Source organism: Megascapheus bottae, chromosome 19, assembly GCF_031878675.1.
Source record: "Megascapheus bottae isolate mThoBot1 chromosome 19, mThoBot2.hap1, whole genome shotgun sequence".
Classification (NCBI taxonomy): domain Eukaryota; kingdom Metazoa; phylum Chordata; class Mammalia; order Rodentia; family Geomyidae; genus Megascapheus; species Megascapheus bottae.
In genome coordinates, this window is record NC_143527.1 from 37763196 (window position 1) to 37776625 (window position 13430).

General features: G+C 36.5%; 1 protein-coding gene across 2 annotated transcripts in view; it reads left to right on the top strand.

Annotated features, from left to right (window-relative positions):
• Nucleotides 1-13430, top strand: part of Rock1 (Rho associated coiled-coil containing protein kinase 1) — a 101540-nt gene that overhangs the window by 43294 nt on the left and 44816 nt on the right. For both annotated transcript variants that reach the window (XM_090353357.1, XM_090353360.1), the window contains exons 6-12: nt 641-725; nt 4430-4574; nt 4898-5036; nt 7910-8001; nt 9228-9387; nt 10331-10391; nt 12548-12636. In XM_090353357.1, the coding sequence (XP_090209483.1) occupies nt 641-725; nt 4430-4574; nt 4898-5036; nt 7910-8001; nt 9228-9387; nt 10331-10391; nt 12548-12636 (771 nt within the window). The remainder of the gene's footprint in view (nt 1-640; nt 726-4429; nt 4575-4897; nt 5037-7909; nt 8002-9227; nt 9388-10330; nt 10392-12547; nt 12637-13430) is intronic.

A 13430-nucleotide genomic window follows, 5' to 3' on the forward strand; every position in this document is an offset into this window, starting at 1 on the left:
CTATGTATGTGGTACCGAAGAATCGAACCCGGGTATTTGTGCATTCTAGGCAAGCCCTCTATACTAGGACTCCCGGTGCCATAATTTTCTTCTTTTCCCCAGCAAATACTGTTTCAGATCCATGCAGTTGCTATGTTATGTATTAGGGATTAAAAATGAAAATGGCTTAGACCTTGTCCTGGAGTTATTTATGTGCTTGAACTATCTTTTTTTTTCTTCCATATATTTTTTATTGTAATTAATAGAAGGGTTACATTACATTCGCCAGATGGAAGGTGCATTACTTCACATATATTAATACCCTTTCTCATGTCTTGGTCCCCATTTCCCTCCCCCCACCCCCACCCTTGAACTATCGTAATAGTTTGTTACCTTAAATGTTTATAATGTTTGATGATTACTCTTTTTCAAATGACTTTTTTTTTTTATCTCTACAAAACCAAACTCTTAAAAAAAAATAAGGCCTCCTTTGAGGCCTTAGCATATAACGAATTTCCTTGGTGAAGTTCAGTTTCTAGATGTTGTTAGGGAGCTTAAATGTATCAGAGGTGGTCTAATATACATAACTGCTTTGTGCTTTTAATGGTGTCTGGTCTGTTTCAGAAATTCTCTTCTGTTTTGTTTCCCCTTCCCTCCTCAGAGATGTGAAGCCTGATAACATGCTGCTGGATAAATCTGGACATTTGAAGTTAGCAGATTTTGGTACTTGTATGAAGATGAATAAGGTTAATTAATTAGATTTCAGTTTAGTTTTTGCTAATTCAAGATAGATGCGTCTTTACAAAATGCTAAAAGAATTCATTAACCATATCTAGGCTTTTAAAAACTGACATGACCTTATTTGTTGAATTAAATATGGTGTCAATGTTGTGTTACTAACATCTTAGTGATTTACTTTTTTTCTCACTATTCACTGTAAATGTTGATTGCCAGATTTACTTAATATTTTGTAACAACTTTGTAATATATACTAGTACTTAGTTTAGATTTTACTAAGTACTTTTGGCAGTTTGGTATTAGAAATAAAAATTGAGTTGCAAGAATATGAATTTTTTGGGGCCGGGAGTTTGGCCTAGTGGTAAAGTGCTTGCCTAGCATGCACGAAGACCCAAGTTCGATTCCTTGGTGCCACATACTTAGAAAAAGCCAGAAGTGGTGCTGAGGCTCAAGTGGTAGAGCTCTAGCCTTGAGAAAAATCCAAGGACAGTGCTCAGGCCCTGAGCCCAAGCCCAGGACTGGCAAAAAAAAAAAAAAAAAAGAATGTGAATTTTTTTTTAGTGTTTTTGTCACCTATTAGCATGTAAAAGATTTTACCACTTTAGTAGTCAGTCTTAAAAGATATCTATGCTGACTATTTATGCAATAATAATTTATATGTGCAGCTGAAGGAGTAAATATGCTATTTTACAGTTTTTATTTATAGTCTTTTAAATTTATTTCTGAACAGTCAGGAAATTGTATTTATTTTAAAGAAAACTTATTGGGTAGAAGGAAATACTACTTGAAACTTTTATGTGATTATTCTGTAGCGTAAGAATAGGTAGAATTAACCATGTCATGAGAAAGGGTATCAATGTTTGTGAAGTTATGCACCTTCTATCTGGTGAATATAATGTAACCCTTCTATTAATCACAATAAAAATTATTTAATAAAAGAATAGGTAGAATTAAGAATAGGTAATCCTAGCTACTCAGGAGGAGGAGATCTGAGGATTTTGATTCAAAGCCAGCCTGGGCACTAAAGATTACATCCAATTAACCACTAGAAAATGGGAAGTGGCACTGTGGCTCAGGGGTAGGGTTGTACCCTTAAGCTGAAGAGAGAGCTCAGGGACAGCATCCAGGCCCAAATTTTAAGCTGCATGATCCACCAAAAAAAAAAAAAAGAAAAAGAAAAAAAGAAAGAATAGGTAGCAAAGCTGAGCACCAGTGGCTCACACCTATAATCCTAGCTACTTGGGAGGCTGAAATCTGAGAATTATGGTTCAAAGCCATCCTAGGCAGAAAAGTCCATGAGACTCTTATCTTCACTTACCAAAAAATGTAATGTGGGTCTGTGGCTTAAGTGGTGGTATGCTAGCTTTGAGCAAAAAACCCCAGGGGCAATGCCAAAAAAAAGTAAATAAATCATTTTGGAGGTTATTAAAATGCATACCAGATAGCCTATTCAGTGTCATTAGCACTATTATGCCCTTGTCCCATATAAAATGCCTCCCTCATTTTATATTTGAGGGATCTATTTTCATACTTTTTCTTAAGACATGGTTGTCAAGTAGCTGTTTTTTTTTTAAAAGTGAAGAACTCAGTATTGATAAATTACAAAATTCTTCAGTCAGTTTCAATGTTTCATAAGCCCACTTTACTCATGGCTTTAATCAAACATGGTTTGATCAAGCATGATAATCAAATAAATGCAAGCATTTTCTTGTGTGCACATTACTTAGCTTATATGACTCAGCTCTCACTTATGTTTAAATCATTTTTGGGGGGCCAGGAGTGTGGTCTAGTGGTAGAGTGCTTGCCTAGCATGCTCGAAGCCCTGGGTTCAATTCCTTAGTACCACATACACAGAAAAAGCTGAAAGTATTGCTGTGGCTCAAGTGGTAAAGTGCTAGTCTTGAGAAAGCTTAAGGACAGTGCCCAGGCCCTGAGTTCAAGCCCCTAGGACCAGCTAAAAAGCAAGCAAATAAATCTTTTTTTTTTTCTTCTTTCTAGAGTTTGAACTCAGTTTGGGCACTGTTTCTGAGCTTTTTTATTTTTAAATCAAGGCTAGCGTTCTTCCACCTGAACCCCAGCTCTACTTCATGGGTTTTTTTTTTTGGTGGTTAGTTGGAGATAAGTCTCATAGACCTTTCTGCCAGAGCTGGCTTTAAACCTTAATCCTCCTCAGACTTCAGCTTCCTGAGTAGCTAGGGTTACAGGTGTCGGCCACTGGCACCCATCTAGTTTTGTTTAAATCTTTATGTGACTTCTTGTTTCTTTGCCTTTGTTTTACTTAAACTTGCCTTTTTAGCTGGACTTCATGGGCTCAAGCCTGTAAATCCTACCTAAGCAGGAAGCTGAGTTCTAGGGATTGTGATTGGGCCAGTATAGGCAGAAAAGTCTGTGAATCTCTTTAATCAATAAAAAGGCAGAATTGAAGGTGTGGCTCAAGGGGCAGAGTGCTAGCTTTGAACAAAACAGCTAACAGACAGCATCTAGGATCTGACTTGAAGCTGCAGCACTGGCATACCTTATCTAAAGCAAATTCTTAAAAGTTGGAAAAAGTTATAAAGGGCCAACTGGGGCACATATTATACTTAATTTAAATGATAATATGAAATTTAGATTTGTTGAAAATCAGTGTTTCTTTATCAGAAATTGGGTGACATTACAGAAAAAAATGCATCCTCAGTATAGTATTGAACTCTGTGCATTCTGAACATTCAGTTTTTCCTCAACTGTGGTCTCCTTGGAACCACTGGATATTCATGAATACCAAAGTTCTCTGTTTCTACTGATTTATATACTTGGTCTCTGAAATTAGCCCAACTAGGGAATAATAAATGGTGACAGTATATCTTTTTTTAATGTGGACTATCAAAAAACAAAAATCATTAATGTATGTTTTACGTATTATGTAGTATAAATGGATACAATAAGAATATATTGCATATATAGTATGTATATACTTAGCTGTGTGTTTTTGTTGAGCTTGCATTGTGCTTTGATAATATTTTACAGCTTGGTGATTTAGAATTGTATAGGCTGTGGGTGTTTTGTTTTGTTTTTGTTTTTTTTGCCAGTCCTGGCTTGAACTCAGGGCCTGAGCACTGTCTTTGGGCTTTCTCAAGGTTAGAGCTCTACCTATTACTTAAGCCACAGTACCACTTCTGGCCTTTTCTGTGTATGCGGTACCAAGGAATCGAACCCTGGTCTTTGTGCATGCTAGGCAAGCACTCTAGCACTAGGCCAAACTCCTGCTACACTCCCCCCCCCCCAAAAAAAATAGTCATTTTAAACAATTGAATTTTTTAAAATTTTATTGTCACAGTGATATGTGGAGGAGTTACAGTGGTAGTGACTACATTACTTCCCGAATATTATTACCCCCGCCATGTTTTTCTCCTACTTTCTCTTCCCCCTACCCCCTACCAAGTTGTAAAGTTCATTTCCAACATACTCTCTGTGAATATCACTGTTACAGTGGTTCACCCTTTATCCTTTGTCTTCCTCTTCTTATTTCTCTTTTCCAAATTTGAATAAACAAACATATATAAAATACACCAGGTACCAAAATCAGATACAAGTACCCACAAGGGATAAACCATGAGGAGGAAAAAAAGCAAGAGAAAAGAAATAACTTCACGTAGTACATTAACAGCAACAACCACAAAGATAAACATCTTGTTTCAATCCTAATTTAAAGTTTAATCTGTACTCTTTCTAGGAAGGTATGGTACGATGTGATACAGCAGTTGGAACACCTGATTATATTTCTCCTGAAGTATTAAAATCCCAAGGTGGTGATGGTTATTATGGACGAGAGTGTGACTGGTGGTCTGTTGGGGTATTCTTATATGAAATGCTTGTAGGTAAGTCTTGGAGGATTTCTATGTACTTCTAAATATAGTTGTTTATCACACTAATGACTTGTGATTCAGTATTTGTTACAGTAAGTATTGTTTATTTTGTTGATAGGAAATAAACATGATCCAATCCTGTTTTATATGTTTTTAAGAGATACCTAAAAATCCACAGTAGTGTGTATTACTTTTGTTTCATAAGATATATTTTTAGTTAAATATATATTTAATCTTTGCTAACAGATAATTTTGAGTTATCTGTTTTTGAGTTTTATTCTTTAATTTTTATTTTATTTCTTATTTTGCTTTTGTTTTCTTTATCAAATTTTTAGGTGATACACCTTTTTATGCAGATTCTCTTGTTGGAACTTACAGTAAGATCATGAACCATAAAAATTCACTTACTTTCCCTGATGATAATGACATATCAAAAGAAGCAAAAAACCTTATTTGTGCCTTTCTTACGGACAGGTAAATTAATTTATTAGTCCTAAGGAATTCTTACTATCCTTCTCAATTGCTAGATTCATATCTGAGTTCATATTTGTAAGCTATTTAGAATATAAAAGTTCCTATTTATAAAATCACTTATGGTGAGAAAGCCTGGTATAATTTTGGTACTGAATCACTCATTGTTCCTAAGCAACTGAGATATAATTATTTTTGTGGTGAATTAAAAAAATTTTTTTTCTTTGTTCTCTTTATTTTATTGTCAGGGTAATGTATAGGGGGGTTACAGTTACATTCATCACATAGTGGGTACATTACTTTTTGAACATTGATACCCCTTCATCTTGTTTCTCCCCTTACCTACTTCAAAGATATATACAGTATACCAGGTAACAAAGTCAGCTACAGTAACCATACAAGATTAACCATAAGGGGAAAAAAAAGACAAGAAAAAACTTTACATAGTACCTTAAGAACAACAGTTACAAAGATAAACCTATTGTTTCCATATCCTAGAGTTCATTTAGTTAGTCTCATCCTATATGATCATATTACATAGCTTTTGAGCTATTGTGAACTTCTGCTAGGAGAGTCCTAGATGTCCTAATTATTCCAAATGAGAGAAACTATGGAGCCTATATTCCTTTAGGTCTGGCTTACTTCACTTAATACAATTTTTTTTCCAAGTCTTTGTGGGTCATGGGGCTTGAATTCTGGGCCTAGGTGCTGTCCCTGAGCTCTTCAGCTCAGGGCTACCACAGTCCCACCTCCTGTTTTTTAGTGTTTAATTGGGGATAAGTCTCATGGATGCTCAGGGTAGATGTCCAGGAATTGTATGGCTGAATTGTAGGGAAGGTCTATGTTTAGTTTTTGAGGACTGCCTTCCAGAGTGGTTGTACTAGTTTATATTCCTACCAGCAGTGCAGTAGGGTTCCTCTCTCTCCACATCCCTGCCAGCATTTGTCGTGTCTGAGTTTAGAATATTGGCCATTCTGATTGGAGTAAGGTGGTATCTTAGGGTTGTTTTATTTGCATTTCCTTTATGACCATGGATAATGAGTATTTTTTCATTTGTTTCTTTGCCATTTTTACCTTCTCCTCTCATAAGTCTCTCTTTAGTTCCCTTGCCTATTGAGTGAGTGGTTTGTTGGGTTTGGGGGAGATTCGTTTCTTGAGTTCCCTGTAGATATTGGATATTAAGCATTTGTCTGATGTATTATTGGTAAATACCTTTTCCTAATTGGTTGACTGTCTTTTTACTTTAGTAGCTATATGTTTGTGCAGAAACTTTTTATTTTTAGGTAGTTCTATTTGTCAAGTCTCTCTCCAATCTGTTGTGACCCTGGGACTCTGGTCAAGAACTTTTTGCTTGTGCCTATGTGTTCCAGTGTCTCTCCTACTCTGTCACGTAGCAGTTTCAGAGTTTCAGGTCTGATATTGAGGTCTTTGATCCATTTTGAGTTAAACTGAATGTTTGATTTAATGTGAAGAATTAGTTGTCATTGGGGCCAGGAGTTTGGCATATACAAAGACTCAGATTCAATTCCTCAGTACCACATACATATGAAAAGCCAGAAGTGGTGCTGTGACTCCAGTGATAGAGCTGTAGTGTTGACAAAGCCCAAGGATAGTGCTCAGGTCTTGAGTTCAAGCCCCAGGACTGGCAAAAAAAAATTAGTTGGCACTGATGTCCCGTGTCGTGTCTCCCCCCCCCCCCCCCCCCCCCCCGATCTTGGAGAGCTTGAACTCAGGGGAGATAAAGGTCTCATGGATTTTCCTACCCATTCTTGCTTTAAACTTTGATCCTCATATCTCAGTTTGTTGAGTAGTTAGGATTACAAGGATAAGCCACCAACACTCAGCTGTCACTAATATTTTGTTTTTGTCAGAAATATTATTTAAAATATATTTCTGGAGTTTTAAAATAGCATGTAATATAAAATAAAGTTACTGATTTGCATGAAAATACATGACTTAGATGCTGGTGATTACAACTGTAATCCTAGCTACTCATGAGTCTGAAATTTGAGTATATGGTTCGAAGCCAGCCCAGGCAAAGGCAAGAAAGTCTGTGAGACCTTTATCTCTATTTAACTACCCAAAAAGCCAGAAGTAGAGCTGTGGTTCAACTAGCAGAGCAATAGCTTAGAGCTCCCCTTCCAATGAAGGAATGCTCATCTGAATTTTTATTGTCAATAGAAAAAAATCATAATAGGAAAAAACATGTAAATCCTTTTTTTTTCTTTTTCTTCCCTCCCACTTTTCCTCCTCCTCCTCCTCCTTTTTTTTTATTTTGGTCGTCAGTTGTGGGGCTTGGACTCTGGGCCTGGGCGCTGTCCCTAAGCTCTTCAGCTCAAGGCTACCTTAAGCCACAGTGCCACTTAGAGATAAGAGTCTCATCATTTTAGTGCCTGGGCTGTCTTTGAACCGGGATCCTCAGATCTCAGTCACCTGAGTGACTAGGATTACAGGCATGAGCCACTGTGCCCAGCTGTAAACATGTTTTATGTTTTTCTTACTTTCTTTTTCTTTTCTTTTTTTTTCCTCAGTCCTGGGCTTGAGCTCAGGGCCTGAGCACTGTCCTTGGACTTTCTCAAGGCTAGAGTTCTACCACTTGAGCCACAGCACCACTTCTGGCTTTTTTCTATGTATGTGGTACAAAGGAATTGAACCCAGGTCTTCATGCATGCTAGGCAAGCACTCTACCACTGGGCCAAACTCCTGACCTTTCTTACTTTCTTTAGTTTGATGTTCTCAATCTTTGACTTACTACATAGTTGAGCATATATACTCAGAATACATAGATAAATGCATAAGCTTAATGGTATGCTTACAAGTAAACCTAGGTTATAATACCTTCAATGACTGATTACTTTTTCTGTATCTCTGTCCAGAGAAGTAAGATTAGGGAGAAATGGTGTGGAAGAAATCAAACGACATCTCTTCTTCAAAAATGATCAGTGGGCTTGGGAAACACTTCGAGACAGTAAGTTATTTTTCTTTAAAAATAGTACATGTTTGAAAGTATTTTTGGTATATAGCCAGTGGAATCTGCCCTGCTAACTATTTATGTAAATCTAATGAAAACCACAAGTACCCAATGATATATGACAATTATTTTAGTAAAAAAATAAACTATTTGATAATTTGGGGGAAGTTGTTCAACTGCTTTTTTTCATGTCCCACTCAAAATACCAAGATGTAAATGGTATATCAGTTATGGATTTGGACTCAGCAGTCATAAGTTGATGTTTGAACGTTATTGAGTTGCTCTTTGTTTTAGGTTTAGTTATATCCTTTCCTCTTTTAAGAACTTGTCAGTAAATGAAACTAAAATGTAAAAAAAGAAGTTACTTTTTAATTTGTTTATTGAAAACTAAAAGTTATTACTGCAAAATAAGAGAACATATTTTTACTTGATTTGATTTGAATTTGGAAATTATCATATTGATTGATTCCATCAGGGTTTTTCAGTACCACATACACAGAAAAAGTTGGAAGTCGTGCTGGCTCAAGTGGTAGAGTGCTAGTAGCCTTGAGAAAGCTCAAGGACAGTGCCCAGGCCCTGAGTTTAAGCCCCAGTGCTGAAGATTACATCTATCTATCTATTTATCTATCTATCTATCTATCTATCTATCTATCTATCTATATATATACACACACACACATACACACCCACATATACATACACACATGTACATATGTATGTGTGTGTATATATACACATGCATATATGTATATATGTATATACATATACATATATATATATTCATACATATCTCCTTAAGTACAGGTATTTGAAAATACCTCTAGTAACATTTTCAAACTTCAAAAGAAGATATTAGTAGTATTTTTTTTTTTTTAACCAGTCCTACAGCTTGTACGCAGGCCCTGAACACTGACCTTGGGCTTTCTCAAGGCTAGAGCTCTACCACTTGAGCTACAGCACCACTTCTGGCTTTTTTCTATGTATGTAGTACTGAGGAATCAATCCCCAATCTTCATTCATGCTAGGCAAGCACTCTACCAGTAGGCCAAACTCCCAGCCCCAGTAGTAATATTTTAATAGGATCTTTTCTCCTAGGTTGAGAATATTTGACTATCACTACATATGATTTTATATTATGTAAGCTTTGTCCCCACATGTATATAATTCTTTGTCACTTTATTTGCATATTAAATATGAAATGAACATCGATTGTTTGTTTTTAGCTGTAGCACCAGTTGTACCTGATTTGAGTAGTGACATTGATACTAGTAATTTTGATGACTTAGAAGAAGATAAAGGAGATGAAGAAACATTTCCTATTCCTAAAGCTTTTGTTGGCAACCAACTACCTTTTGTTGGATTTACATATTATAGCAATCGTAGGTAAGTACACTATAAAAGTGCTAATGTTACTGTATATTTTTAATGCTGCTACTCATATTCTTATGAATGTCTAAGGACTTTAAAGTAAATTTAATGGTAAAGATATGCCTTTTCTATCATTTTTTTAGTAATGTATGATTTCTCTCACATATGATTTCTCTTTTAGTCATTCATAATTCAGAATATTGGTCTCCAAAATTTTTTTGCTGAGTATTATACTACGTATACTCAAGTGACAAGGAATACATCAAAAGACTTTATATCTGTCAATACTATTTAAAGAGTTAACAATTCATAGTAGTTTTTGGAATAACATGAAAGCTTTCCTAATATTATTATCATTACCTTAATGTTATGTACAGCCCATAATTATAGCTTTTCAAAATTGATTACTCAGGGTGGGAATGTGGCTTAGTGGTAAAATGTTTGCTTAGCATTCATGAAGCCCTGGGTTCAATTCCTCAGAACTACATCAACAGAAAAGGCCTGAAGTCGTACTATGGCTCAAATGGTAAAGTGCTAGTTTTGGGCAAAAAGACGCCCAGGATATTGCCGAGGCCCAGAATTCTAGCCCCAGAACTGGCAAAGTATATAACATAACATATGCAGTGTAATACTGAACATAAAGCAGGTATATAGCTGGGTACCGTGGCTCATTGCCCGTAATCCTGGCTACTCAGAAAGCTGAAATTTAAGGATCAAGGTTCAAAGCCAGCCTGGACACAAAAGGACCTGAGATTCTTGTCTCCAATCAACCTCTAGAAAACATGAGTTGGGGCTTGGCTCAAGGGATAGCCTTGAGCTGAGGAGCTCGGAGACAGCACCCAGGCTGAGTTCAAGCCCCATGACCCGAAAAAAAAAGGGGGGGGGGGCAAGCATATAGTGTTCATTATTGGGCATTAAAAAGTTTTTTGTTTTTTTTTTTAAACTTCTCCACTGTCAGATACTTATCTCCAACAAATCCTAATGATAACAGAACTAGCGCCACTGTGGATAAAAGCTTGGTAAGTATTTTCTTACTATTTTATTTTATTTATTTATTTTTTGTTTTTTGCTAGTCCTGGGCTTAAGCTCAGGGCCTGAGCACTGTCCTTGGATTTTTCTTAAGGCTAGAGCTCTACCACTTGAGCCTCAGCACCACTTCCAGCTTTTTCTAAGTATGTGGTACCAAGAAATCGAACCCGGGTCTTCGTGCATGCTAGGCAAGCCCTCTACCACTAGGCCAAACTCCTGGCCCCTTACTATTTTATTTTAATTTGCAAGTTATATATTCATGCTAATGCTGTTGAGTAACCTGATATATTATGAATGTGCAGTTAGTGAACTTAAGAGTTCTATGGAAAAACTAAGTGAATAAATATCTGTTCTCTTTTAAGCTTATCTTTTAAATATTCATCCCAGTGAGTTGTTTGGAAACTGATGTAGCCAACAATTACTTACAAATCATTGACATGAAAATATTTTTGACTGTAAGAAACTGTAGTACCCCAGTTCTCTTACTATGTTGTCTGTAGAACTAAATATACATTTAGGTCTTCAAAAATACTGAAAGGCTTTGTGCTTTCTTTGGGTCACTTTTAGCCAGTGATGGTTGCTGTAGGCTTTTATTAATTGCTGCTACCTTAACTCTTGTAAGAATACAACCAGGGGGCTGAGAATTTGGCCTAGTGGTAGAGTGCTTGCCTAGCATGCACAAAGACCTGGGTCCGATTCCTTGGTACCACATACATAGAAAAAAGCCAGAAGTGGTGTTGTGGCTCAAGTGGTAGAGCTCTGTCCTTGAGAAAAAAAGTTTAAGGACAGTGCTCTCTTCTCTTCTCTTTTTTTTTTTTGGTGGGCCGTTTTTTCTGGTGGGCCGTGGGGCTTGAACTCTGGGCCTGGGCACTGTCCATGAGCTCTTGAGCTCAAGGCTCTCTATCACTTGAGCTTCAGCACCACTTCGTTTTTTGGTGGTTAATTCTCCATGGACTTTCCAGCTGAACAGCGATCCTCAGATCTCAGCTTCCTGAGTAACTAGGATTACAGGTGTGAGCCACCAGTGCCCATCTCCTTTTGATCTTTTTCTAGTTAATTGGAGATAAGAACGTCATGGCATTTCCTGCCCAGGCTTGCTTTGAGCTTTGATCCTCAGGTCTCAGCCTCCTGAGTAGCTAGAATTATAGGCATGAGCCACTGGGTCTGGCTCTTCTATTTTACCTTATTTGATCTCTTTACATTTCCCTAGTTTTTTTGTTTTTTTTTTCTTTTTCTTTCTGTCTTGCTTCTTTGGGATTCTTTGTACAGTTTGGCAAAATTAACTTCTTTCTACTCCCTCGTTGGCCTCATTTCTCTTTCTTCTTAGTTCCTAAAAGCACTATATATTCTTGGCAGAATTAGATGTGATCCTGTCTCTCTTCAGAACCTGCTATATATAATTTTATTATCATTTGCCACATTGTAATTTTTTTTTTTTTTTGCCAGCACTGGCGCTTGAACTCAGGGCCTGAGCACTGTCTTTGGACTTTTTCAAGGCTAGAGCTCTTCACTTGAGCACCAGTTCTGGCTTTTTCTATGTGATATGGAGGAATCGAATCCGGGTATTTGTGCATGCGGGGCACCACATTGTAATTTTTGCTGTGTAATTCTTTGGATCTTTGTAGGTTTTTAATTGGTATTTTGGCCAGGCACTAATTGCCCATATCTGTCATAGTAGGTATTCAGGAGACTTAAGATCTGTTCATTGTAATCTGGACCAGCCCAGAGAGACTGCTGTCTCCAAATAAATAGCAAAGAGCTGGAAGTGGGAAGCAATAGCCATGAGTGAAAAAAATCTGAGACCCTGAATTCAATCTGTAGTAGCACACATACTTACTTACAAAAATTGTACATATTGGAGTCTTGTGCAATATTTTAATATATGTACATATTGTGTACTATTTCAATACTGACATTTACTTATGCCTTATTATTTTATCATTTCATGAGCACAGAGACCAAAACTTTTAAGTTTTGTATTACTACTGCCTAACAGTACGGATACATTAGTATCACTTGAAACATACTTAGGTTCTTAACAATAAGGAGGGAAAAGACAAGATTAAATATTGTCTAAATACATATAAAATTGTAGCAAAAACTTTTTTTTAACTTACTAGAATGAATTTTCTTTTTTCAATTAAAGCAAGAAAGTTTGCAGAAAACAATCTACAAGCTTGAAGAACAGCTACATAATGAAATGCAATTAAAAGATGAAATGGAGCAGAAGTGCAGGTAAAATATAATTATGTTTTTCATATTTAAAATTGGATATAACAAATATCTATTTTAAACTTTTACTCTAACCACTTGAAACTAGATGGAAGTAAGATGAGTTTCTACTAAGAAACAAATGAAGTTTTCAGGATAGAATTGAAAAGTATTATTTTGGGACTGAGGTTGTAGCTTAGTGATAGAGAACTTGCCTGACAAGCACAAAACTCTGAATTTGATTCCAAGTCCCACAAAAAAAGGTAGGTATGGAGGAATACTTACGTTGGCATTTTTTGTAGATGTATTTTGCTCATACTGGCAATGCGAAGCTAGCCTTAGGAGATAAATTCAAGAGACTTAATCTCCAGTTAATAGCAAAAAGCTGGAATAGAGGAATGGCTCAAGTAATAGAGCAAAAGCCATGAGCAAAAAAAAAAAAAAAAAATCAAACAAGCCATAGTGAGAGGCTCTGAGTAGTACCAGTACTATTGTGCATGCACTCATATGTCTACATAACACAAAGGACCTCTGGTTAATTTTCAGGAGTTGGATTTTATTCAGCTAAATGAGAAAAGAGAGGCAGAAGTAAGGACGATTCATTCCTGGGTGATCTCAGTTACTTGGGGACCCAAATTGATATGAGGGGTAGGAGTGTGGAGCACAGGGAAGAGGTTATATTTGAACATGCTGAATGAAGTATTTGATTAGACAACTATGTGAACATGTTGTTTATATAGGTTTGAAGGTCAGAATTATTTGAGCCAAAGAAAACAATGTGATAGAGCTTGTTGATCTCAAAATTTTGATCACATTGC